At 37.7% G+C, this 26193-nt stretch overlaps 3 protein-coding genes across 6 annotated transcripts in view; 1 reads left to right on the top strand and 2 right to left on the bottom strand.

Annotated features, from left to right (window-relative positions):
* The window catches only part of LOC140930433 (extended synaptotagmin-2-like), a 29702-nt gene extending 21077 nt beyond the window's left edge, over positions 1 to 8625 (top strand). For 2 of the 3 annotated variants that reach the window (XM_073380124.1, XM_073380122.1), the window contains exons 13-24: positions 507 to 596; positions 961 to 1041; positions 1299 to 1373; positions 1761 to 1847; positions 2349 to 2498; positions 3053 to 3153; positions 4316 to 4363; positions 5434 to 5514; positions 5649 to 5783; positions 6133 to 6238; positions 6487 to 6536; positions 7089 to 8625. In XM_073380124.1, the coding sequence (XP_073236225.1) occupies positions 507 to 596; positions 961 to 1041; positions 1299 to 1373; positions 1761 to 1847; positions 2349 to 2498; positions 3053 to 3153; positions 4316 to 4363; positions 5434 to 5514; positions 5649 to 5783; positions 6133 to 6238; positions 6487 to 6536; positions 7089 to 7125 (1041 nt within the window). In that variant the 3' untranslated portion in view covers positions 7126 to 8625. The remainder of the gene's footprint in view (positions 1 to 506; positions 597 to 960; positions 1042 to 1298; positions 1374 to 1760; positions 1848 to 2348; positions 2499 to 3052; positions 3154 to 4315; positions 4364 to 5433; positions 5515 to 5648; positions 5784 to 6132; positions 6239 to 6486; positions 6537 to 7088) is intronic. The other variant, XM_073380123.1, reaches the window with a different exon arrangement.
* A 155-nt stretch (positions 8626 to 8780) lies between these two features.
* Positions 8781 to 14135, bottom strand: LOC140930435 (ribulose-phosphate 3-epimerase-like). Its single transcript, XM_073380126.1, has 7 exons — positions 13904 to 14135; positions 13691 to 13767; positions 13422 to 13453; positions 13089 to 13149; positions 11857 to 12038; positions 11061 to 11147; positions 8781 to 10480 (listed from the first exon to the last, which is right to left on the bottom strand). Exons 1-7 carry the CDS (start codon positions 14035 to 14037, stop codon positions 10355 to 10357), a joined length of 699 nt encoding a protein of 232 aa, XP_073236227.1. The 5' UTR covers positions 14038 to 14135; the 3' UTR covers positions 8781 to 10354.
* A 209-nt stretch (positions 14136 to 14344) lies between these two features.
* LOC140930432 (uncharacterized) lies at positions 14345 to 24011 on the bottom strand. Of its 2 annotated transcripts, none has more exons than XM_073380121.1 (4): positions 23715 to 24011; positions 22425 to 23618; positions 21090 to 21520; positions 14345 to 19194 (listed from the first exon to the last, which is right to left on the bottom strand). In XM_073380121.1, exons 2-4 carry the CDS (start codon positions 23579 to 23581, stop codon positions 15575 to 15577), a joined length of 5208 nt encoding a protein of 1735 aa, XP_073236222.1. In that variant the 5' UTR covers positions 23582 to 23618; positions 23715 to 24011; the 3' UTR covers positions 14345 to 15574. The 2 variants fall into 2 exon arrangements, with proteins under 2 accessions (XP_073236222.1, XP_073236221.1); XM_073380120.1 differs by having other exon boundaries at positions 14346 to 19194; positions 22425 to 23602.
* Positions 24012 to 26193: the final 2182 nt, after the last annotated feature.

Here is a 26193-nt window from a genome sequence, read left to right as displayed (position 1 = left end):
ATTCGCCAGAAATAACATTTGGTTGCAGAATGAGTTTTCTGTACTTGCAGTTATATAAAACTCAGGTATTGGGGAAGAAATGACCTTATTTTATACTTTGGTAAGGTTTTAAAGTGTACATGTAACAACACTAATATTATTCTCTGTTTTAAAGTACAAAACTGATACAGAAAAGAAACAATGTGTTAGGAACCAAGATTTGCACCTTTAATGGCATATACAAGGCAGTTAGTAGATTTGATCCTTCTAAAGTCAGGTCAAGACATAAAGGAGTCTTATGTCTTACTCTTAGAAAGAAAACATTTTTGATCAAAACAAAAACATAGGGAATGTGGGAGCACTTACTTAGACAAGGGGAGGGGGGGAGGGGAGGGGGGCAGAAAAAGGCTTGTTTAAATAATTTATCCTAATGAAGCAGAGATTCCTGGATATTGTCCTTTCCCAGCCCTAAAGATTCTTACTCTTGAGCAGAAAGGTAACCAGATATTTCTGCTTTTCTCATACAGTGGCTTCAACTTGAGAATGTTGAAAGTGGGCAGATAAACTTACGTTGTACATGGTTCACAATGACACCTAAACCTGAGGATCTGTCCCCAGTAAGTATGCAATAATATTAGTGACATTATATGATACAAGATGCTCTTAGAGCAATACCTAATAACTCAGAGGGAAAATATATAAAAATTATACATGTAACAACAAAATATTAGAGTAAAATGTACAATTCACTGTTGTTGTCACACTTTGGTTTCATGTGCAGACTAAAAAGTTAGACCTTCATTGCATTGCACAATTATTATTATTATGGAGCTACGGTAGAATGCTTTCTTGAAGCTTTCAATGTTAAAAATTAATGGTATTATTGAGTCTGAAAAGTGCTAGCTAAGCAATAGTTTTTAATGAGTGAAGTCTTGTACACTATAGATAACATTAATTTTATCATTTTTGTTTATTTTACAGCCGGAGCAGGCAGTTCAGGGAGAGGAGATGTTAGCAACAGCTGCTTTGTTTGTAAAACTTGACTCTGCCAAAAATCTCCCAGTAAGTAAATGGTTTTTAGTGGGAATCTTGAAAGGTATTAATTGAATTGAAATCTGTGTACAATGTAGAAGAGATGCCATTTTTTCCCTGAGAGTTCTAGGAAAACTTGAAGTACTTTTTTGTGTCACAGGAAAGAAAGAGCAATATTCATAAGTTGGGTCTCATATGGGAAAAAAATTTAATAGTTTTCAATTTTGTGTATGCTTGTATTTTTATAGAGTCAGTTTGTTGATTCATACTTTTCTGTTATTGTGTAGGTGACAAATGCTGCTCGTGGTACAACAAGTGCATTCTGCAAGCTTACTGTTGGAAATGTCACTTTGCAGAGCAAGGTATCAATCATTATAGTTAATTCATCTGTATGAGTTGGAACTCATTGCAGTTAATTATTAAAGAATAAAATACAAGATTTTTGTATAATAATATTGTTTCCTTGTTGTCCTTGTCTTATGTTCAGAAAATACCATATAATTTCCCTTGTTTTAGAACTGGTAATGTTGTGTGACATTGTGTTCCAATCATCTCTCTTAATGGCACCACACTAAAATGGACACCCAGAGTTGGTTCCTTCCTTCCTTTACTCCTTTTTGTTAATGCTCTATAAACGGCCATCTCTCTAAGATAGGCACATGGTGCCAGTCCTAATGGTGTCTATATTAGACCTACTGAAGTTTGTTATTTGTCAGTTTACTAAGTAGGTGTTTTTATTTACTCAACAGACCATACAAGATTCCATCAGCCCAGTGTGGGAAGAACCATTCCGCTTCCTGATTCACGATCCAAAATATCAGGAGTTAGATATTGAGGTAAGCTGGATTTTTGTTTCCTTTTCCTTTGACTACTGTTGAGTCAAGCACTAAAAAAATGGAAAACAATCCTTCATGGAAACTTTGACTTTTGTGTTAACTTGCTTATTACCAGTTAAGCACTTCCTCTTGGTTTGTGCATGTCTGTAAGTAAGTTATTAAGTACGTAAGGACACCTCAAGTAAGACCTCACAAACCACCCTGCCACCTTGTTTTGATAAGTTTGAAAAGCATTCACATGTACTTGGTATCCATTACTAATAAGCCCATTACACTCTCAGGGGACTATTTTTTGGGCAGATTTGAAGAAACGTTTGGTTTAGAGAGTGGATTACATGTCGGGTTGTAAGAAGAGTGAAATGAAAGGATTAAAATCTCTGGCTGATTTTTTATGGACAGGTTGAACTTAGGCTCAATATATAATAATAAGATTGAGCCTAAGTTCAATATATTTACATCTAGTTGTCTAAATATTAAACTTTAATTTTGCCCTTACAACAGATAATTGACAGCCAGAAGGAGAAGAGTATTGGTAAATTAGAATTCCCACTAATGCAACTACTGAAGAGTGAGGATATGACATTTGAACAGCCTTTCCCACTCAAAGAGTCTGGTCACAACAGCACCCTGACCTGTAGGTTCACATTAAAGGTATGTAACACAATGAAATGGAGAAGAACACTTGGTCACTCTCTTTTTCAGCAGGCGACCCTACAGTGGATGATACTTACGGTGAATACATTAAAAAAATCAGGCTTGCAGGGATTTACACCCTGTCCACTGTTATACCAGCACAATGCTCTAACCAATTGAGTTAGCAAGGCTTCTGGTAGCCTGCACCACAGAAACTTCTGGTATTAAAAGTCCATCCGTCATCCGTAAAACAGTGCTGAAATCCTTGTTCAGGCCTCCACTTGACTACGCAGCATGACTGGCTAGGTAAAAAGCCATTGTCAAGTTACCAATCAAATTGAAGGGAAATATTTTATTAGGATTGCATTCCAGGTTACCCTGTGATGCAGTGCCATTTCATCTATCGCAATATGTCGCTCTGGGTGGCCTGTGGCCCTTGTTTAGGTTTCACTGAGGGGTCTAAGCAGGCAGTGACTGTAAGCACATATAAAATAATTGCCCTACACTCGTGTTCTCATTATTATACTTGTAAATATGACATTGTAATTGGTCTAGTGTTGTTTGTTTGTCAGGCATTGTTTACAAGAGATGATGACACCTCTGATGAGGAGGAAGCTGACACTGAAGAGCCAGATGTGATTGCTGCTGATGAACTTGCTGGAAGCAAGCAAAGGTAACTAATAACTTTTGTGGTTTATAACTACCTGGCACTGGACGAATTTTCAACCCACTGAAAAATTTAATAGGTGGCTTCGTTCACACAACAATCAACATTAACCCCAAGTTTTTTCAAATTTCAAATTCAAATTTGAAATTTGAAATATGACATTTATAAGGAAAAAACCCCAGGAGTTGCCACATAATCACCTGCAGACAAACATTTATTTGTAGAAGTCTATTAGGATGATTAAGTAATGCAGTGTATCTACTATATACTGACAGTAATGACAATGTAGTTATATTAAGGCTTGCTCTGCTTAAATTTCCTTGTATTCCTTGTTAAATACAATCCTGACATTTTCACTTTAATACCCTTAAGGATTTTAAATATGCTATAACTGTTTTACTAATACATGTATCTAACTTAACTTACATGTAATATTACTTTAAAATTAAAGTAATTATGTAAAATGATTTGAGCCTAAAATTTAATTTTTTAGGAACTATAGATCTCAGGTTAATTTTTTTCATAAGCAATCATTTTTTCTAAATTTAATTATTATGCAGCCAGTTATCAGCCATAGAAGTCGCCTTTGTATTTTTCTTTACGTTTTGAGTGAAGTTAATATTTAAAAAAAGTTAAAACTAAATTTAAAGTTCAGCCCTGATCAAGAATAATAATATTTATTATTAAAAGAGAGAAAATATATTAAAATAAAATTAATTGGAAACCAATTTCCTATTTAAAGTTAAAACTCAGTCACTTTTAAAAGTCTTGCATATTAAGCACATACTGAAGTGTAACCTATTAATAATAAAACCTTTTTAACATCATTAATGTGCACATGCACAGTAAAGCTCAAAACTCAAAAATAATGTAATTTAAGTCTTGCCTAAGCAAATACTGTTGCATAAACTAATGGACCTGTTTAATATCTTTTGTGTGCACAGTAATGGTTAAGCCTTAAAAATAATGTAAACATAAAGCGGTCGTGCATGTACTAACTAGACTAAATCTTTTTTTCTTAGTAGAGTAACCTCCAACTTGCTGATTTCGTACTAACCTTTCCTTTAACACCTTGACTTCTATCTGCATGCCATAAATCTTCCAGTCTTGAATCAGATTATGGTCTCCTAAAATGCTGCGCTTTTTTCTGCTTTTGTTTGGCTCCTAGCGAGGAAACCACTGTGAGACGAAGAAAACCAGCTCCCAAGGTTCAAAGGTAGGTTAACCCTTCAATCCCCAATATTGCTCTTCATGACTGACTGATTTCCATACATTTTCTCAAAGAGTAAATTGAAAGGATTTGATCAAAGATCAAACTATTTTCCCTTAAGTGATCAGTTGATTTATTCTTGTAACATTTCCCCTGATTACATGTAATGATAGTGTTAGGAGAAAGTCGATGTTGTGACTTATAGTGCCTATAACCCATAGCCAATATCTTTCTTTTTAAAAAGTAGAAACATATAACTTGCAAAAACAAGCAATAGAATGGGATTTGAGCTCTGTCTCGATTTTTAACAGGCAATTAAAATCCCGGTTCACAAGGTAAAAACCGCACCTTATGGGGGACTGGGCCAAGTAGCCTGTGGCGTCAAACCGGTATCTCACCGATAACACAACTGGCTACAAGATACCGGGTTGACGTCACAAGCATGTAGTGCCAGGTCTCTCAATCACTCCTTTTTGAATAAATAGGGCGGGAAATTAGCCTCAAATTGCCGATTTCGTCCTTCGATAAAAGTGTGTTGAAATGCAAAATAACTTTTATTTCTTCGCAAAAAATTCTTTAAACTACATGAATGTTCGAAATTTAATATAACTGGATACGGGTGATAGGCACTTTAAGGATTGGGACTAAAAAAGGGTCTGGAGTGGCAAGCTGTCTGCTTGAACACCAAATTGTAGTGCAGTAATCCAACCTCTGACTGATACATATTGAGACTTGGCTGTGCCATACATTTGTTCCTTAGATAAGAAACTTTGCCTCACATTGTCTCCCTGTACACAGCTTCATTATTACTGCAGCTTGTTTTTACCTGACCAAAACATGCTTAAGTTTTTCAAGAGTATGTGGTGCTAATTATGTGGTGATTTTTTGGGTACTCCATTGTTTCCTTGATTAAATGTTATTTTTAGAATAAACACCCCCCCCCCCCCCCCCCAAAAAAAAAGAAAAAAACATATCTTCTAGTTAAAAAATGCAAACATTGGTCACAGGATTTCCCAAAGGAGTGACTGCTCTTGTATTCCCCTGCCACTAGAGTGCCCTTTTGTTGTTAATTGCAGAAGTGTGTCCGGTGACATTCGCCTTACAACTCGCTACAACAAACAGGGAAGCAAACTGGAAGTCATTGTACATCAAGCAAGGTTGGTGTTAAAATATTGAACCATCTAGAGATAACCTTCTCTTACAAGAACAAGTTTCTAGTTTCATATCCATTGAACATGTTTATATTAAGACAAGTTCTTCATAATTAATGCATTTACTTCCAAACATGTAGGAACTTACTGGCATGTGACTCTGATGGTCTGTCAGACCCATATGTGCGAGCTTATCTGCTTCCCGACAAGTCTCGCAGTGGCCGTAGACGTACTGATGTCAAGAAGAACACTTTGGAACCAGCTTTTGATGAAACGTAAGTCTTATTTTTTATCTTTTTTTTTTCAAATCAGCAACCACTAGAATTTGTAACAGTTTCGTGAACAGTGATTGATGCAAATGACATCTGAAGTACAATAGTTACTGTATGTGTTTAGTTAGTGCTGTGAGATTCTTAGAAAAGAAAACCAAGGATTACATGTATGTTTCCAAAGGCTTTTTTCAGGGGCTAGAGTTGTATTTGAAGACAACATAATTAACATAGAAAGGCGCTTTGTGGGCAGAAAATTCCCCTTTTTGAGAGGCGACTTTATAGTCATGAAGTCTGAAAAGTTCCTCATCAGAAAATGTTCATTAAGATTATTTTGTTGTTGTTAAACATTTAGGTTTGATTGGATGGTTCCTGAAGACCAGCTGAAAGATCGTACACTGGACATTACAGTCAAGAATGATGTGTCATTCTTCTCAAAGAGCAAGACATCCATGGGACAGGTACATGTAATGTCATGTACAATGGTCCTTATTGTCTGTTAACTGTTTTGCACTAAGATGATTATATGGGGAACTTTTGTGTATAGTAAGCTGAACTGTACTACAGCTGTACTTGGGGAAATCGAAACCTATGGTAACTGTTGAAGTATTAGGTGTGGTCCCACCTTACACATGCAATTTCATGCTGTAGTCTGTTTTAGCTTTCTTTAACAAGCTTAGTAACATTTATTTCTGTTGCCACCCCCCAGGTTCTTCTTGATGTTGGTAAAATGGATTTGTCTCAGCCGGTTACAGATTGGTAAGGATCTCTTGACAGTCTTGATAATCTTACTCAAACATGTTAAAATATTCCATTTTAACAACCAAAAGTGCTTTTATTACAAACTTCTACTTGTTTCACGGTTTTGTTTATCTCTTTTTTCCCTAAAATTCGTAGCATTTCTTAATACAGTTAAACCTTTAAAAAAGGCGGGGGCTTATTAGCTTTCTTTCCCTGAAGGGGGGCTTATTTGAGAGAGGGGGGGGGGGGGGGCTTAATAGGGGATTTATCATACTTAGGTTTGGTCATATCAAAGTCTATAATTTGGAGCCAAAGTAATCATGTCGCATGTATTAAGGCCACTTTGCCTAGTAGAACTTTGTCACTTGTGATTTGTTTACAGCAAGCCTGCAACATGAGTTGCACTGTGTAGAAGTAACCTGCCACTGATTTGTCATTGTGTTGTACACTCTACAACTTGTTTTGTAGGTTTTCATATTGAGCACATCACGTGAAAATATTTTAGTGCAAGCCTTAAAGTTTACTCATATGATACAACTCTTGAGGTCATAATAACCGGTCAATTTTTAGGTATATGCTGCGTGATGAGAAAAAGGATGATGACTAAGGAATCAAACCAAACAGGAAGAAGCAAATTAATGAATGATGAGGAAACCACAGTAATAAATAGACAAGTAGGGCGCAATGTCATTAAATAATGCAGAAAATTAATAAAAAATGGATTTTGATGGGTAATGCAGATGGCCTCCCTGTGAAGATGATTGGCTCAGTTTTATTGTTGGACCTTTGGAACAAAGGTTTTAGTCTGAAGTGGTAAATGGTGATGTCTCAAAATCACCATTAATTTTTAAAACTTCCCTTAGCGTCAAAATTTCCTCTGTAATCACTGTTTGCAAGTTAATGGCTTGATGTTTAAACGAGACATAGAGGCCAGAAAGGTGAATTCTTCAGTTGATATTTGAAATGCAAGGGCTTTATGACTGGTTTGTTCCTGTATTCATTTTTCGACCTTTACAAAATCTTAAGACAGTGTTCTCTAAGTCATCATCAGGGCTGTCACTAAGATTTCAAGTTGCTGGGTAAAAACAACAAGTAGGCAGGGAGTCCAACAGCTAGGAATAATATTTCTTTTGGTTTTATTTTTCTTCTATTTTCTTATGAAAGTAGCTGGGGACCATATTCATAGTAGCCCGGGGAAATCTCTGGACCCCAGGTCTTAATGACAGCCCTGACACTAATTGATTGTAGTGTACTATAACATCTCTTTTGAGTGATTTTCTGAAGATCCCATTTCAATACTCTAAACATTGTGGTTGTATTTTAACTTCGTGTTCAGCTGATTTATGTATCTACCATTATGATAATTAATATGAATTCAGCTGTTATGAGATAACTTGCTATTGACTGTGGAGTCGACATTGTTTGGACGTAATAGTAGAATGATATGACAAGGAATAGATAAAAAGAGCACAATATTTTAATACTAAATTATAAGGTTTTAAATAAAGCAGTGTTCACTAGGTATTTAAAATTAATAATTGAGTAGTGGTTGCACAGTACAACTTTTTTCCTCACAAACTTGTCACGAAAAAGAAGAAGAAACAAAGCCAAGCAAGGAATTGACTCGCATACCATACATCTTTCGCTAGAATTCATCATACTCATTCCAGTTTACATAACATGTAACAATGGTATCCTCCTCTTCCCAAGCGTTAATAGTGGCTGAAAAAGTCTCTCTATTTTAATGACCCTTGTGCACATTTATGTCAGATGAGCAAATTTCACCACCAAGCCTCGTTTTGAAGATGAAAAGCTGCCAAGTTTTGCATTATAATGAATTTCCAAGGTAGAAACTGTTGAAAAGAATATTCAGTCCCAAAGAGTGCAAATGTGAAGAGATTTGCTCACGAACGCGGCTTGGTGGTGAAATTTGCCCATTATTATGTAATCATGCATAAGGGTCATTTAGGGGTTTATTTATTGTTTAGTTTGACATTACATTATTCCTTAATTTTGTGAACTAGATGTTGTTTTGGGGAACTGTAATTTGTTTGTTGTTGGGTAGTGGTAAAATGTTGTAAATTAAACAGACATTGTGTTGCTCACAGTAGTAGTGTGTTCTTACTGTCATTTTTGATTATTTAACACTTTAACCTGGTTTCCATGCATTCATTGCCATGGCAGAAAAAAAAAGAATCGGTGATCGCAGCAAACATCAGAAAACAACTCTTAACAATTATTGCGATGGTCACTGAGATAAGGATGGTTTCCATATGATCATTAAAAATTTTTCAGTGATCACTGTGCTCATATTAAAACAAGGTTAAAAATCTCCAACATTTGATTCAGAGTGTGTGTATGCAAGACAGCCTAATGTTGTATGTTTAAACAAGTGAAAGAATAACGAATAACTTTTGTTATGGACGTGAAATTGTTCAGTGACTTCCTTAAGATTATTTTTAAAAAAGTAAATTGAATTATTTCTTTAGATCGGTTTCAATTAGCCTTATTATTATTTCTTTTCAATTTTATAAATATTTTATCATCTATCATTTTCGTGTTTTATTGTATTTTATTGTTCATTGCATTCTTACCTTTTAAACTATTTTTAAACCATTTGCAATTTTTATTTCTAACTCACACTTGTAAATGACCTTGGAGAGGTCGAAATGTCGTGACTTTCTTTCACTTTTTTTTATCACCAAAAATATATCCAAGAAATTTCTCATCTACATTAAAAAAAGAAACAAAACAGAAACTATCATCAAGAAGTATAAAGAAAACGTTATTTGCTTAACGACAGAAAATAACTGTACAAACAAAATTGTCCTTGCATGTAGGCCAAGCAAGAAGCTCAAAAAGATGCATGTATGATTATTTTGTAAGAACACACGATTGTGTACAAATTATTACTTTCTATCTCATCAGCTACAAAAATGTAATTTTTCATTGTTATGATATTGTCTCCCTCAGCATCTTTTCAGGAGTGTTCTTCTTGCAGTTAATTGAGTTCTTTCTAGTTATTTAAATTACTTTACAGTTCCATGATGCAGCAGTGAATCATAAAAGTGAGAATCCCTTTTAACTGTCTCTAAATTTTATGTAAAAAAATACAGTTACCTTAAGTACTGCCAGAGAGGTTGTCAAATGTTCAGACTGAAACCATCAAGCATGAAAAGTATTACCCACTCTTTTCCTCCAAAAGTTATGTAAAGACATTGGGTACAATCAGCTAACTGTTGCCTCTGTAAATAAAATCTACCATGTGACCTTTCAAATGAAAACTCTTCAGCAGTACTCATTTTTCTAAAGCCCCGTGCAAATGGGCAAACCATTGTTGGCCAACAACTACCAACATTGTTGGATGTTGATTCCATTTGCACACCCTGTTGCATGTTGCCTGTTGTTGGGAGTTGTTGCGCAAAGTTTGAAACTGCTCAAACTTTTAGACGTCCATTTGCACAAAGCTTAAAGGAAAACCTAGAGTTGATGCTTGTTGTTACAAGTTCAGTTATATTGTTTGACCCTCTTAGAGGTGGACACTTTTTAAGACAGACTCTTGGTACTGCTCTCAGTAGTGTTCATCTTGAAGAGAGGTTACAGCAGTGAGAATGCCCTAAATAAACGGTCCCTGTAACCTGCCAGGATTGTCTCCTGCTGCAATTTTAAATATGATAAATATGACAATCCTCTTATCAAAAAGGATGTACACTAAATAGAACTTTGCTGTCAAAGCAAAATGAATGCCATTTTACGTGTAAGTCCTCAGACATGCATTGCAAAATAGACTAGGATGTCAGTTATGACTAGCGCTACTTTTGTATAACTGTTCTGTGTTATTGACTTGCTTTACTGTTGATCTTTATCCACTTTTCTGTTACTTCCCTCAAAGTATCCATTACTTCTTTTGGTTTATCGCTTTTGACCACAGCACTACCGGATACAATCATGTTGGCTCCAGCCTAACAAACAAAGAAAGGTTAAAGTAGGTTAGGATATGACAAACATTTTTACTCATTAAAAATACATGACTGTATATCTCATGGCTAACTCATCAAAACATGCTAACCCTGACCAAATTTGGAAGATTCACAGTATTTTTTTGTCCAATAATAAAGCTAGAGGAGAATTGAACTGCAAGTTTGTTGTCTGAACAGTTTGCTGTAGATCATTTTCATTTTGTGAATAATCTATGTGTTAACATGTCCGCATGATATTGCTCCGTGTCATTCTTGGTGTGCCTGTGCAATGATCAATTCTAGCTAACTCATTCCCCACTGAGCAAGCTATCCATTTCAAGGTGTGAGCAAGGTGATACATGAGTGAATCCACAAGAAAGGGGCTTTCCCAGCACCTCACTTGTGCATTTCCTTTCTGTGCTGCTTGTGTGTAGCCTGCTTTGCAGACTGTTTGGGCCTTGAGTGAAAAGTCCAGCTGCAACGCAGGCTACTTGTGCATGACCTTTCAGAACATCCCTCAAATGGAGAGCTTCCTTGAAGGCGACCAAGTTATATGTAATCACACTCGTATATCGATTGATACCTGAGCTGCTGTTTCTATTGTTTGGATTCCTACTCCTCCATCAACTTCAATATCCAATATTTTGTACTTTGTTCTTAGATGTTTGACCTTGAAAAACAATGCAACAGAAGAAACACTAGTAAACGTATGAATCAAAGCAATGCTGGTAAAATATCAAGCAATTAACTTATTGCAAAATATGTGAGTACGATACTCTATCAATCCACGTATTTGAGGCTGGGCACTTATTTTAAACTTTTCCTCCCACAAGATGGGCGCTTATTTGAGGTGGACACTAATTCAAGGTTGGGCGCGTAATTCAATTAATAAATAACAGTAGTTCCAAAGGCATATCTCTCCAGTGTCACAGTTGTGACTGTGTATGTGTGGGGGGTATGTATGTATGGGAGGGGAGCTGCCCCATTTCATTCAAGAAATATTATCAGTTATCTGGAAAAATGTTACTGAAATTTTGAGCAACCTGAGGAAGAAATTTTAGCTATGAGGGTGGTACCTTTATATGCCCACATTCACTTTATTTATAGGATATGTTTTAATTTTTTTCCAAAAAGTGTTAGAAAACTATATATATAGTGCATTAGGATTAATAACATTAATGCTTTGTATGTTATTATCATGCAGACTCGAAAAATATTATTTTCTGTGGGTAGCCAGCATTTTTGTGTGGATTATACTAGATACAATTTTTCTAGTCCAAGATGACAAGATGATTACTGCACTGCCACATTTCACATGCACATGAATAAATTATGCATTAAGGCATAACCTTTGAAATATACCATACAATATTTAGTACCTTTGGCATCATATCTGCCATGAACTTCTGTCCTCCAAACCCTGGTTCTACTGTCATGATAAGCACCATATCAACTAGGTCTACAAGTGGCAGTACAGACTCCACAGGCGTGTTTGGTTTTACTCCTACACCCACCTTCATTCCAGCCTTCTTTATCTGGTGGATCAGCTCTAGAGGCCTGTCTGATTGGAGTAAAAACAATGAACTGTAAAGCAAGAGTACATTTTGTTGGACACCGCTCATAATATTACAACATTAAATGCAAAGGTTTTTTGTGACAGTGAAACTTATAGGCAAAGCTTAGTCTAGTCATTACATTATCCAAACAGGTCTTGGCCTTGGCTTTCTTTGCACCCTAATCAATCTATTCTCAAATTAAACCAGAATTCAACCTGGTTTAATTTACCATTTCCTTTGTTTTCTAGCCCTAATAATTATTCACAAAACACAACCAAAATTCTGGCTTAAACTGAAAACAGATTTTACCTTCACAGAAATTATATACTATACCATTAAAATTATTACTGCAATTATCTGGATATCAACATTGCATGTCATCATACATGAGACGAAGCTTACATGTATGTCCTTACATGGATCTGAGTAATAAGTATCAAATTAATTAATTATTATTCTGTGAAATTTTGTTTGTCAAAGCCAAGAAACTGTTACTTAACATTATTTCAGTAAACAAAAGAATAAACCTAATTTACTATTAATTGATTAATTAATTAATCAATTAATGATTCTATATAGTTGAACATATTAAGCAAAGGCAGTGCAGTGGTGAGAGCACTTTGCCTCCTACCAACATGGCCCACTAGGTTGAAATCCCGTGTCAACGCCATATGTGGGTTGATTTTGTTGTTGGTTTTCTCCTTTGCTCCACACAAGGCTGTCAGTAAGAGGCAGAGGCTGGGGATTTCCCCCAGCTACTATGAACGTGGCCCCTGGCTACTTTCAAAGGAAAATAAGAGAAGAATAGAACCAAAAGAAAACCCAAGCTGATTGATTCCCCACCTACTTGTTGTATTTACCCTGCAACTTGAAATCTTAGTGACATTACCCTGTCCGCAGGTTTTTTTTTCTGGGAACTCCAGTTTCCCGCCCTCTCATCAAAAACCAACATTTGCAAATTCCATTTCAATCAGGAATCAGGTAGATGAAGAACCACTAACTGTAACATGGATGTGCTACCTCTAAATCATTATTTATTATTATGTTTTTTATACCTGTCGCTTCAATATGAAAAGTGTATTGGTCTGCACCTGCATCAGCCATGTCATCAACCCACTTGAAAGCAACCAGGAGCAAAAAGAACAATTATTATCAATATTAATCCTTTCAATATTATACACTGCTGTTGTTGCTGAGCACACGTGATTAAAAAAAAAAGTGCGGGGGGTTTATTGACCGCCAGCGCAAGGGGGTAGGGGTAGGGGAAGAAGTTTGAAAAGAACGAAAAGAAAAATAAAATAACGGCTGTGTACAGGCTAGTGTTTAAATCACTGGGTTCTGAAAGGAATGGTTCATTTATAAGTAATTCATTAGTTGAAACTGATTACCTTTTCAGGATTTGCCACCATCATATGCATATCTGAACAGGGAAAACACAAGACAAATACAAATAATTCTCAAAACAAAAAAAATACTTAGCAATATTTTACATTGGAAATAGCGAAAGAAGCAAAAAATATATATCTTGTAAAAAACTGAATCTTCACCGATCCCACACCTTCACTCCTAATCTTCCCACCCCCGCCTCCACCACTTCCGGTACAATCATGCCCAGCGACCTTAGGCTAAAATAAGTAAGATTATTTTCCTTACTCACCGAAAAAGGCATTTGGCACTTTTTTCCTTAAGCACTTGACTAATGGCGCCCCAAACGTCAAATTTGGTACAAAATGGCTGTAGAAATATGACCTTATAAGCTTTTATACAATGTTAAATACGCTTTTTAAAAATAATATAAAAATAAGTTTTTAACTATCAAAAACGACCGCGGGAGAATGTATTTTTTTTTTCTCATTACATTAGTTCTTACCCATCCATTACATCCAGATGCAAGTAGTCTGCTCCGCACTCAAGCAGTTTGTTGCATTCTTCGGCTAAGCAGGACAGATCAGCGTTGAGAATCGAAGGACCGATCATACACTTGCAGCAACTTGTGGAAGCCATATTGCACTCGCTGGTGTAGGTACTTCATATATGCTTATTATAGTGTACCGCATGGAAATGTAATTTGTCACAGGGCAACCAGGCTCACAACAGCCTACTCGAAGTTATTGCATGAGACGAGCTGCAATTTGGGTCGTCCTAAATTAAGTTAAGATCGTCTGTTGGGTGGGTCAGACGTCGAAGTTAGGACGCGTCGAACCAATTTATTATAATCCGACCAAAAAGCAGTTTTAATAAATTTCCCAACGGACGAGGCTAAATATACATTATCATACAAATTTTTAATTAATTAATTAATCAATTATTATAATTAATGGTTTACAATAATTATTAAAGGAAGAGAAATACAAAAGCCAAGCGAGGAACCTTGATCCTCGACTCGATGTGAGAGCATATATATCTCCACTGATATTAAAATAATGTTAAAGAAGTACTCTAACAATACAACAACAATTTGACTCTAAAAATGTTACAAACATTCCTTAGTAAATCATGAATAAATAATAAAAAAAGCGCGATAACGAAAATTATGAATAATAACAATAAATAATAATAGAAGGAAAAGATTAACATTGCAAAAAAAAAAAACAAACAAACAAACAAAGAATATTCTAATCCATAAATAATTTCTTTACTCCTACTTAAAAAGAATTTACAGATGTTGCCCTAAGAATGTAGGGCAGGGAGTTCCATGTGTCAACAACCCAAAGGAAATAATCTGTATTTAAGAATGCTCCTTCTTGTATATCTCTTCCTAAGAGATAAATCATCTTAATGAGTTCTCAGTGTCTCGTGATCATGTAAATTTCTGCACGTTCTGTTATTTAATTAGTCCTTGCATCCTGTTTGCTTTGGCCACAACCTGTCGATGTGCGAATTCTATCTTAAATGCTGATCAGAGGACTAAGTTATTCTTAAATCTTTGAATTCACTGTTCCTCCAAAACAGAGTTGTCCAGGAAAAAAGGCTGTTTCTTGTCATGAAAGATATCAATCATGGTGGATAATGTGTATAAAGGGTTTAGTTTATCGTTTGTTTACTGGGCTGTGATGGAATGGTGATTATTATGCTTTCAAAACTGCTGATCATCACTGCTCACTTGTCTGCTGCATCTCTGAATTAGCGATACTTTGGTGCAGAGCTTCAATCATGGCTTCAGCAACAGAAGATACTCAAGCTTTAAAATCCCTATTCATCAAGGCAGCTCTCAATTTTGCATTTGCCTGTTTATGATAGTATTTCCAACTGCCATACTACCCTGCCGAGCTCTTTCCTACCTTAGGTGATAAGATAGAAAGCCTCAGTGTGCATTCAACATAAACCTAGATTCACCTTGGTTCATGCGCGCAATACTTAGTATTGAATAAATCTCGTCCCATTCTCGACCCCAGTGCTTACGGGTTTCGGAATGCGCGCGCTCTCTCCTCTACATGCGCAGAAGAGCTCTGGATCGAGATTGATCTCGTCCTCCCAGTATTCCTCCTTAAGGTCTCTTTTCATCTTCTTCATTTAACAACACTCCAGTAATAAAAAGCCATTAAGCATGGGATGGCTTTTGCGACGAGAAAGTAATCCCATTAGCAACAGGACCGTGAAGGTTGAAACTTACGACAAAGTATACCAGAGCACCAGGGGCAAAGTCCCTTTCTGCTTTGCCAATGTCTGCATTCTTTCCAACATAAAGTTGCAGGTTTCCTTGTACTAGTTCAATGTAAGGGTGGATCTTCCCAGGACGACCCGAAGACTGCTCAACTCGTATCCGACCTTTACATTCCAGCAGTTTCCTCCGACTGTCTATCCTCCAGAATTTTGACACTTTCTCAGACTTATCTGTAGCGTAATCAGTTTCCCCTTGGAATAAAGTGTTGCGGTTGATAAGGCGAGACATCCCTTGCCCTTCTTTTCCCACAAATAACGTTGACTGTGTACTTCGAAAATGGTTCTGGGACTTTTCGCGGCACATTCTTAAAGCTTTGACGTACTTTGCCGCAAATTCAAGTGAGTGCCCGTCAAGGATATTCAAAAAGTAAATGGCCATTTGATAAAAATAAGGCATGCAATCGTTAGGGGAAGCATCCTGCCATCTCTCACTTAGAGTAAGGCCTTGCTGGAGGCTGTAGCTTCTTGGTCCAGTTACCAAAACACACACTTTCATCAAATGGTGAGCAAGCCGAAATTCATTCTCTACTAAAACCAGTTCTTCCAAGAGCCTCAGTAGATACTGGAGGTTTTCAAAGTTTAAGTCGATTGGATCACTAGCATGTAGAAAGAAGTAAGCCTGAAGCTTCTTTAGTTCTATCTGTGACGTCCTGGGAAAATTGGGAGCACTGCACAGTGCCTCGCAGACCTGGATTAATTCATCTGTATGTTTCCTCCGTCCAGTTGCTGAAAGACCTTGTTTAAAGGTCACCATCAGCGATAAGCGCGCATTATTACTGAGCCGCTGGGTCTCTTCAGGATCTGTTAAGTTTGGTACACTTTGCACAATTTCATCCACAACATCCAGAAGATAAAAAGAATCACTGACACAGGTGCGAAAGAAAGAAGGTGAAAGTTTGGTAATAAACTTCAAAGTGTTATCTGAATCGCGATTGCATTTGTTCTTCATGATCCAGTCAATGCAAGCTAGCCAAACTTCAACTTCGCCAATCAAGGGATGAGGATATGTTGGAGGGAAGTTGCGTGCCTTGTGGTAAGCGCTGAGTACTTCACTGGCTTGATCTTCAAGAGTTTGGAGATTGTTAACTTTCCCGGTATTGATACTGTGCTTCATTTCGTTATACAGGACAACACCTTTCGTGTGGTATAAGCTGCGCAATCTAACCATTGATTTGTTGGCTTGAAAAGCTTGCTGCATGACAACTTTGGCTTTTTCAAAAGATGGAGGCTCCTTCCTTGCTAGGAATCTTGCTGCGTTAGCAAATATGGCTGCGTCATTCGTTTTCACAGCTGCTTGACAAAAGACCTCTCCTGCTAGCTCTGAATCGATGCGCTTTAGGTCTTCAAACAGGATTGAAAATTTGAGTTTCATTCCATACTTGTTGTAAAGAAACAGTTCTTCAAAGAGAGGAAGGAAACATTCTTGATGGTAAATAGGAAGCTGAAGGAACTTTCTGACCATTCCAAACAGATCACATTCCTGCGCCCGTAAAACCTTCCTTAGCACCAACTCCGCAACTAACGGATGTTGAAGAGTGTATTTTTCGGGTGCCGCGTTCCGTGGGCCACTTGATTTCCCTCTGCGGCGGAGTGGTTCTGCAGGTATCATTAGGTTAAGCAACTGCTCGGTGAAAAGGCATTTGATGTCTTCATAGGTAGCTGATTTCTCATCTGGTGAAACACGAATGTAATCCTTAAACGCATCGTAAAGGAGTAGAGCCGGTGTGGTATGATTGGCATATTTCTGCAGGAAAGCGACAACCAGCGCAATTTCTTGCTGAATACCTCCCATTTCGTCCAGGGTGTCATCGATGATCTTTTCAAGTTTAGGACGAAACTCTTCCATCATGGAAAGAAGAGGAAAATGGAACACACGGCGCAGGTTAGGTCGTTGGTTTTCACCAAGTGTTTTACTGATGTATTCCTTGTACTTCGATTGGAACTCATTGAGATCAGAAATCGACTCTTCTAGCTTCACATTCACATCAAATACGAAGTGAACATTCGATGACTCCTCCCTTCTCGAGGTTTTTGATCCATGCTGACAACGTAACAAAAGGGCTCGTTTACCTTTGTTGCAGAGCATTCGCACAAGCTTGTTTGACAGGCCCCCAATCATTCCCGATTGCTGTCCATCTATTAAGATCACTGGAGATGTCTCGCAAATTTCTTCTAATGCAGATATGCGGTCGGCAAATTTGTCTGAAAGTGTATTGTCCTCGTCAAAGTAGTGTGGAGAGCTCAATATTTTCAGTAAAGCACAAGGGTATGTCTTGTGCAGATCCCACAGGACCCGTCGGGCAATGGTAGAACCACCAGTCCCAGGAGAGTGCCTGATTTCAACAATCATAGATCGCGTCAAACCCTGATCAAGGAGACGTTGAACGTGGTTTTTTATATCCACACTTAATTCTCTTCTTGCGTCGTGATTGTCATAAAGACTTACGAGCGAAATTTGGTTTCCTGACATGAATGATTTTCTGTGTTCCTCAAAAAAAATCTCTGCTTCAGCTGGGTCATCTGAAAATTCTGGCAGACTTTCACATCCTTGATACAGGATTTCCAGGTGTTCGCTGAGGTAAAGAAATTCATTCTGACTTAGTTTGGCAGGAATACCGGCGTGCGAAGAGGGCAGGCGGTATTCTTGGGTTGCTGACACACTTAGTAAGTCTGACAAACCCAAACGGACAAGTTTGGGACTCAAGTCCAAATGACGGACTTCGAACTTTCTTGGAATTAGGTGAGAAAACTCGTGTTTGAAGGAGACAAACCTCACTCTGAATTCATCAAAATTTTCTATGAGACGGTTCAAGGTTACATTCAAATATGGCAGAGTCACGTCACGAAATGGAAGAATAAGGCACACTATGGGTTTCTGTTTGTCAAATTTGTCAGGATCAGAGCAGCAGCTAAAGAGCCTGGTGACGTGTTTAACTGAGGTAGCCTCCCAAGCTGGAAATGACTGTGAACTTCCCTCAGCATCGCTCTGCCTGCCATTAATAAAGAGCCACTGAATCTTCTGGGGATCGATTTGACGTAGAAGACTACCCATTGTGCTTTTTCTTAACTCTGCTGGTGTGAGCATATTGACTAAATTACGTTGTCCCTCCTTCGAGGTGAATTCACAATAGAAACCCTTTTCTTCTGACATTGGATCAAAATCTAAGACCATTTTCCACGACACCGCTCTCAAAACCGAAAAGCACTCCAATTCTTCATTAGGAAGGGCATCTGTAACCAGGATGTACTGATTCAGGTGTGACTCAAAGTTACCAACAATATCACAGAACTTTATCCACTCATCCCAGTTGGGGCCGCTGAGCTCCTTTGGGCTAACTGCTTCGCTTAAAACGCCAGGCGCAGCTTCAGTTGGTTGATTTGCAATTACATTGTCCAATTTCCTTTCGATGACTTCTAGCTTTTCCCTGCAATAGTCTTCTTTGGATTTTTCTTTTAGAAACAGCTGTTTGTAGTATTCTCCTGAGTAGTGGACTTCATCTAATTCAACAACAATAACCACAAATTAAGAGCAAACACTTGAATGATCAGGTAAATCTCAACTCCTTGATAAGTCCTATAACTGTAGAACTTTTAACTTATTTATTTTTACTTCGTCAGGCATACATGAAAAAGGTCAACTCTTGAGGTCGCCTAACGCTGGTCAAGCGATCTTTCCTGCTAACGCAACGGGTAATTGTACGTTTCGAAAAAATTGGCCATATTTTATTGGTACTACAAAAGCTGCCCAAGGTTTGCTGTTTCGCTTATTAATGGAGTTGATTAGTTCACTTAAGGTGTTTCGATATAGTTTTTCAGAGGCCATACCGATATTTTTCAATCGCTTTAGAAGTGGTTTTATCCTTGCCTGATCGCTATACAATTTTCACCAGTGATTGACTATAGATTGAAATTTGTCAAAATGTGGGTTTTAGTAAATCGATATTACTATGACAACAATAAACAAAAAACTTTGAAACTGATAAACGCCTAATTTTGCGCGGTGTAGACCAGCTACTGAAAATCCAACACTAGGAACTTAAAGTTTGGTTTTTAGCAAATAACCTCCGTAAGAAGTAAAAAATTCTGTATGTTTGAATTCGACTAAAAAAATATATATTTCAAACCTTAAAGTTTCAATAGCCGTGATAGATTGTTTAATAAAAACGTTATGAATGACTCAAATTATTCTTAAGTAGCGTCAGAATGCTGCTTAATATCATATTTCGATGCTAGGAAATTTTGGTGTATTTTCGTTCTTGCGATCTTGAAAACTAACCCATGTTTTACATTCAAAAGGTGCGATAAATTCAACCTAAAATATACTAGTCATGGAGGTATGTATAGTGCGCATTATTTTGGAAAAATTAGCATAACGTCAAAATAGTGAATGTTGTAACGCAGATTTTTGACAAGTTCGTAGGATAGGTTTGTCTTGAAATTTTAAGATGTTGCAGTGAATCAATCTCAATAAAAGTTTCAGATCTTATTATATACATTATGAAGGTTATGTGAAGAGATTTGAAAAAAATTTGTTCGAGTCGTTTCAGAAATATACAAAAAAGCGCTAAAAGTCCAAATTTTGAATGAAGCCTGCACTTATACAGGTGCGGAGAAAATGGGTTAGTTTTCAAGATCGCAAGAACCAAAATACACCAAAATTTCCTAGCATCGAAATATGATATTAAGCAGCATTCTGACGCTACTTAAGAATAATTTGAGTCATATATAACGTTTTCATTAAATAATCTATCACGGCTGTTGAAAATTTGAGGTTTGAAATATATTTTCCTTTTATTCGAATTCAAATATATAGAATTTTTTACTTCTCACGGAGATTGTTTGCTAAACACCAAACTTAAAGTTCCTAGTGTTCGGTTTTCAGTAGCTGATCTAGATCGCACAAAATTTGGCTTTTATCAATTTCAAAGTTTTTTGTTTATTGTTGTCATAGTAATATTGATTTTACTTAAAACTACATTTTCACAAATTTCAATTCATAGCCAATTACCGGTGAAAATTTTATAGCGATCGGACGAGGAAAAAAAAAACTGTATCGAAACACCTTCATGACTCAGTCTATTCCCTCATCAAATACCACAGTTGAGGCTATATTCGCATACTCGCTTTGAAGCAAAGGTTTTTTACAACGTTCTTCTGCTTCTCTGAAACAGTTAAATTTCAGTATAGATATAGCTGATTTGGCATTTTTTAGGTCCGGAGTTCCTTAAGACTTGCGAACTGACCGGGAACTGATGAGCACCAATGTGTTTTTAAATACCTTTCAAAGTCACAAAGCATCTCAAACTGGTGAATTATGTAAGTTTCTCCAGATCTTTTGAGAAACGTTAAGACATAGATTAGATAGAGGGTTTCTTTTTTATTACTACAGATACCTGACTGGAGCAATATTTCTGCAACTTCTGTGGGATCTGCACCAAGCTTAATGAAGTTTTCAGATAAAAGCGGCCAAAAGGTTTTGAAATGCGATTCAGACATTCTTTCGGTGGAAGGATGTCCCAGTAAACTATTGCGGCAGTTTCTCAGTTCCCTCAAAGCAGGTGCGAAATCAGGTTTCTTGCTTATCTCAACTGAACAACTCTTGGAGTAAAGAAGTACTGTTGTCATTAAGGAGAAATCCCATTCGTTAATGTCTCCTTTGTTGAAAAGGGCTTCTTGTTCTTTTTTGAGCTTCATTGTCCCTCTGTCAAAGCAGGCTGCATCTAAAGGCTGATTGGACCACAAGGGATTGATATCCATAAAGAGACTTCTGAGAGCTCGAAGGCCTACCCCATAAATCAGCTTGAAAATGCACAGCATATTCCTCCTAGCAAAGCAAAAGTATGGTTTCAGAATGTGATCTTGTATAGCGATGGACTGGTGTTTGAGGTTGAAAGAATTCCCCAATCACCATGACCTCCCCGCCCTCTTTTTCTCCCCAAAACTTATTAGCAAAGTCCCCAGCCGTTGAAGTTCGATTTTTTTTTTCACGTAAATCACAAAAATGCTAGGATTTACCCGATTATCTCTGTGTTTTCATTTTGTCTTGAAGCGCCAAATAAGATTGTAAGAAAATGTTAACCATCGGAAGTACACGCAAATTCATACCCCCACCGTGGTACAAGGGGGGAGGGGGATGGATAGAACCTCTCCTCGGAGTTTATGATATGTTGCAGTATTTAGAAACGATTTTACCTTTAGTGGAAAGCCCTTGATCTTCGTACAAGATGAGGTACATTCATGGGGTGGGGGTGCTGCTGGTAGCCTGTGACGTCACCAACAATGGTCGCCGTCTTGGATTTTACCAAGAATTAGAAATCACGTTAACACATCAAGAAAAGGTAATTTTTCGTACTTTACATGAAAAATAACACATGAAAAAGCACTTTGCTTTATTTTAGCCACCCGATTTACTTTAATTGTTGAAAGAAGTTGAAAAAACATGCGTTTTCAACCAAAATTGGCTTGAACACTTACTTTTATGACGTCATTTCTCGTAACCATAGCAACTGAACATCACTAAACTTGTCTCAAAATGTGCGCGAGGGATGAATGAACAGCTACTGAAAACCTCAGGTACTGATGTTGTATCCTCTTGGAAAAAACTCAGAAAAACCTTTTGGGTGGTGGCATCCACCCCCCTTGTACGTCCGAGGGTTAAAATATTTGTAACTGAGTTTCTATAGATTGCGGGAGTGTACGATCTATGAACAGGATGCATTTCTACTTACGTTTCCTTAACTAACAAGGGGTCAGCATAGTTTGGCTTCTCATCTTGTTTATCCTTGTCTTTGCGGACTGCTTTATCTTTTCTGCTTGAATCCTTGGTGACTTCAAAGTCACTGCCCTTCATGGTGGTGGCTTCAGCTGTGCCAAGATTTTCGTCTTGCATCAAAGGAGGAAAGGCATCTGATCCAGCCGTTGTCAATTCTGCTGCCGTTTCCAGGAAACTTTTTGGCTCTTTCACAATCTTCTGACTACATGAACCGTCCCTCGGTGTTAATGTCCCAGATAAGATTTCATCATCAGCAACAAATTCATTTTCTGTTACAGTTCCAGTACCAGAGCTAGTTCCACTGATGGGTTGTTGTGAATCGGTTTCCTGCTTTTTCTTCTTTTTCTTTTTCTTTTTTTTCTTCACAGGAGAAAGGCTATTATCCTCTGCTAGGTCAGAAAAATCCCCTTCGATCGGACAACTTGAATTCGCCTCAGTCTGGTCACATGAAATAGGGTTTGAGTCGAGATTTGAATTACCACCTTCACGAGTCATCTCGCTATGTTTGGTTTTTTCTTCGATGGCATTCCCATCACCACTCAGTTGGTGTGACTCCTCGGTGACTGACGTTTTATTTGGCTGCGAAGAAGCCTCAGCAACAATCGAAGTGGAATCTGACCCATTTCCGGCATGAGCACCTTCATCGCAAGTAGAAGCGACTTCTGTTCTCTTTTTCTTTTTCTTTTTCTTCTTTTTCTTTGTGCTTTCCTGAGGAACTTCGTTTTCGGCTGATGGAAGTCCTGGCGAGGCTTCGCTTACTGGTTTGCAATCAATTAGTTCGACAGCAGCTCCCATCGACGTCGAAGAGTTTGACTGGCCTTGGGGATTGGATTGAGCGTGACCTTCACTTTCATCGCGATTCTCCTCATAACTCGTATTTTCGGCAACTTCTACATTTGCTGACGCATCTGCCGTCTTTTTCTTTTTCTTCTTTTTCTTCTTGTTTTGGTTCGACCCATAAGCACCATCAACGTTTGCCGATTCAATGGTTTCCTTGGACGTGTCGAGTAATGGTTGCTCGCCAACAAGGTGCTCAGTGCCTTCACTTTTATCTGCTGCAACCGATGATTGAGATTCTCTCTTCTCCGATTCTTGTCTCGATAAGTCTTCCATTCTAACTTACATCACACCATTCTGCAAATGTAAACCACTGTATTTATATATAACTAACAACGTTACTTAAAACCTCGAAATTTGTTAATATCACCAACAAAAGCAAATGAAGCAAGTATGAACAAACACTTACAATTTAAGGATCCACAGCTGCTTACATTTTCGCCCGGTTTTAGGTGGACGTACTTCTCTTCTGGTCCAAAAGCAATTGTTTCGAGTGATGTTCGGTACTTCCGCTTTCCCTTTCAGAGTAATAAGATTGGTTACGGACCGTTTACAGTGTTCACCTCACGATTTCAAACTACGTACATTCAGAAGACCTTTTTGTCAAGTTTTCTCATGACCTATATGAATGTCGTTGTAACCGCAGAAATCAGAAAATCTCTTAAATACTGAAAGAATCGGTTTCTGAGGATTTTTTGGCAAAACAGCAAATCTTTCTCGGAATCATAAAATACGAGCGGTCACTAAGTAATCAATGATCACGTGATTGTCTCTTCGTCGCATACGAAAGTAGTAAGCCTCCACGTAGACGTCATTAGCGTGATCAGTGCTCGGTCGTCACGCTTTCCTGAAGAAGCGCAAGAGGCTACGAGTAAAATAAATTTGCCAGTTGGGCCCCCTCTATACACTGAAGAACCGGTTTATGTATAACAGCATCGGTTCCTGATAACAGGTTCTAATTTTCTAAAATCTATGAAAAAAAATTCTATACACTTAGGCAAATAAGACAAGTCAACATTCAGGATCCTCGTTGGAGACATAGGTGCATGCCCTTACACTCCAACCTGCAAAATATCGGTAAACAGATTTTATATAAGGAACTAGTAGTAATCTCAGATTAGAAGGTGCGTTCGAGCTTTTTCAGGTTTACTGTCAAATGTGACGTTATTTCCTAATAAATTGATGCTGCAAAACGCTTCCCATACGTATTTGGCCATCCCCTTTTTTTTCGTTTAGCGTCGAATGCGTTTCCTGATATTGGGTCGGTCGGTCGGATTGAAAAAAAAAATCGAAAAAAAACTAAAAAGAAATCACAAGAAGTCTCGGAATAGGAGGCCTTGGTACCCCAGGATGACGTTAAAAGTTAACATTCACATATTTGGATTAACAAAATGAACAATATACTGCAAAAAAAATGTTCCTGTTTTTCTCTATGCTGTTACCATGCTCATTTTTCAGATTAAAAGAATTATTTCAAGTGAAAAATGGTTTAACTACGTCGTTGCTTTTTTTTTTGAATATGCCATAAATTTGGGTCGGTCGGACGAAGCTAAACAGACAAAAAGAGAGGATGGTCTTTTTTAAAAAAGAAACAAAACAAAACAAAACGACTACGAAAAAAAAAGAAAAGAGTCTCACCTGGCAGGAGTCAAGCCCGAGACCTTCGACGTGTAGGGGGAGCGCATAATCCATTGCGCCACGCAACCATTTTTAAGATCGTTGGCAAATTAATTGTATTTAACGTTTTTGTGCCCACTAGATAAATTATTCAAGATGACGCAAAATGCAGACGTACGACGAAATGAGTACCACAAAAGGTCACCCTTAAGTACCAGAGGAATCCCAAGATTATGTGATTATGTGTTGCGTTCTCCTAACGTCTAGCCTGTTCCAGGCTCTCAGATAGTAGGGAAGACGCGAAAGAAAAAGGCACGCGAAAAGTTGGCGGGGCGGGAAAAAGGAAAAAGGAAGGGAGAGAGAGCCGCCGCCCCTTCTCTCCCCAGTTTCTTCCCGTTTTACTTTCCTCTTCGCTCTTTCTCAATTCAACGGGTCCAACTATCTCGGAGCCTGGAACAGGCTACCTAACGTCGAACGCAATAAGCTGAATGCACAATGTATGTTTTCCTTCAATCTATTTTAGAACCTACATACTGAGCATAAATTTTGTGCTAATCACCATTTATGCAAGAACCTGTTTATGCTAACTTGGTAAAATGCAGGTTCTTCCTCGCGGGTTTTTACTGTAGCGTATCATGCTTCTATGGTATTGCTCTATTTCTTTCCCAAATTATACTCAAAGTTAGACTGCTTTTGTAAAATTGAGTTCCTTTTCTGTGTTTAAACAAATACACACAAACCAGAAGACTTATCGCTAGTTAACGTTTTTCCAAGCATTTGCCTTCGGTTTCACCAGCTCCAGTCTCTAGTGATTTGATTGTCCCGGTTCTCGCCTATATCGAGACAGACTTTCGAGAGTCGGTTATCCGATAACATTCTGTTGCCTGTCTAACGAAGGTTCCTCTAAAACACTTTGAAAACACTTTTTAGGCGCCTGATTTGTATCTGTTTAGTCATCCTAGGGACACTTGAGTCTTCGAAATTACAACGGCTTCAGTTGTTTTCTGGAAAATTTTAACTTTAACTTTATTACATATCACACACTCGGAAAAATAGATGAGAATAACCAAAACCGGGGTCTTGTACACGAAAGAATGGCGGGAACAGTTATCTAGAAATTTTTTTAGCCGTTCTTAATTAATATAAAATTCTAGATAATATTTGCTTCTCCCCAGACGACGAAGGACCCAGTGTTTCAGACCTTTGGTAACCTCCTTTTCCCTTCCCAGACGACAGGAAATTTAGACTGAACCATGGTTGATGGGCAGAAC

This window comes from Porites lutea, chromosome 3 (assembly GCF_958299795.1).
Source record: "Porites lutea chromosome 3, jaPorLute2.1, whole genome shotgun sequence".
NCBI lineage: Eukaryota > Metazoa > Cnidaria > Anthozoa > Scleractinia > Poritidae > Porites > Porites lutea.
This window is presented reverse-complemented; position numbering and strand designations above follow the sequence as displayed.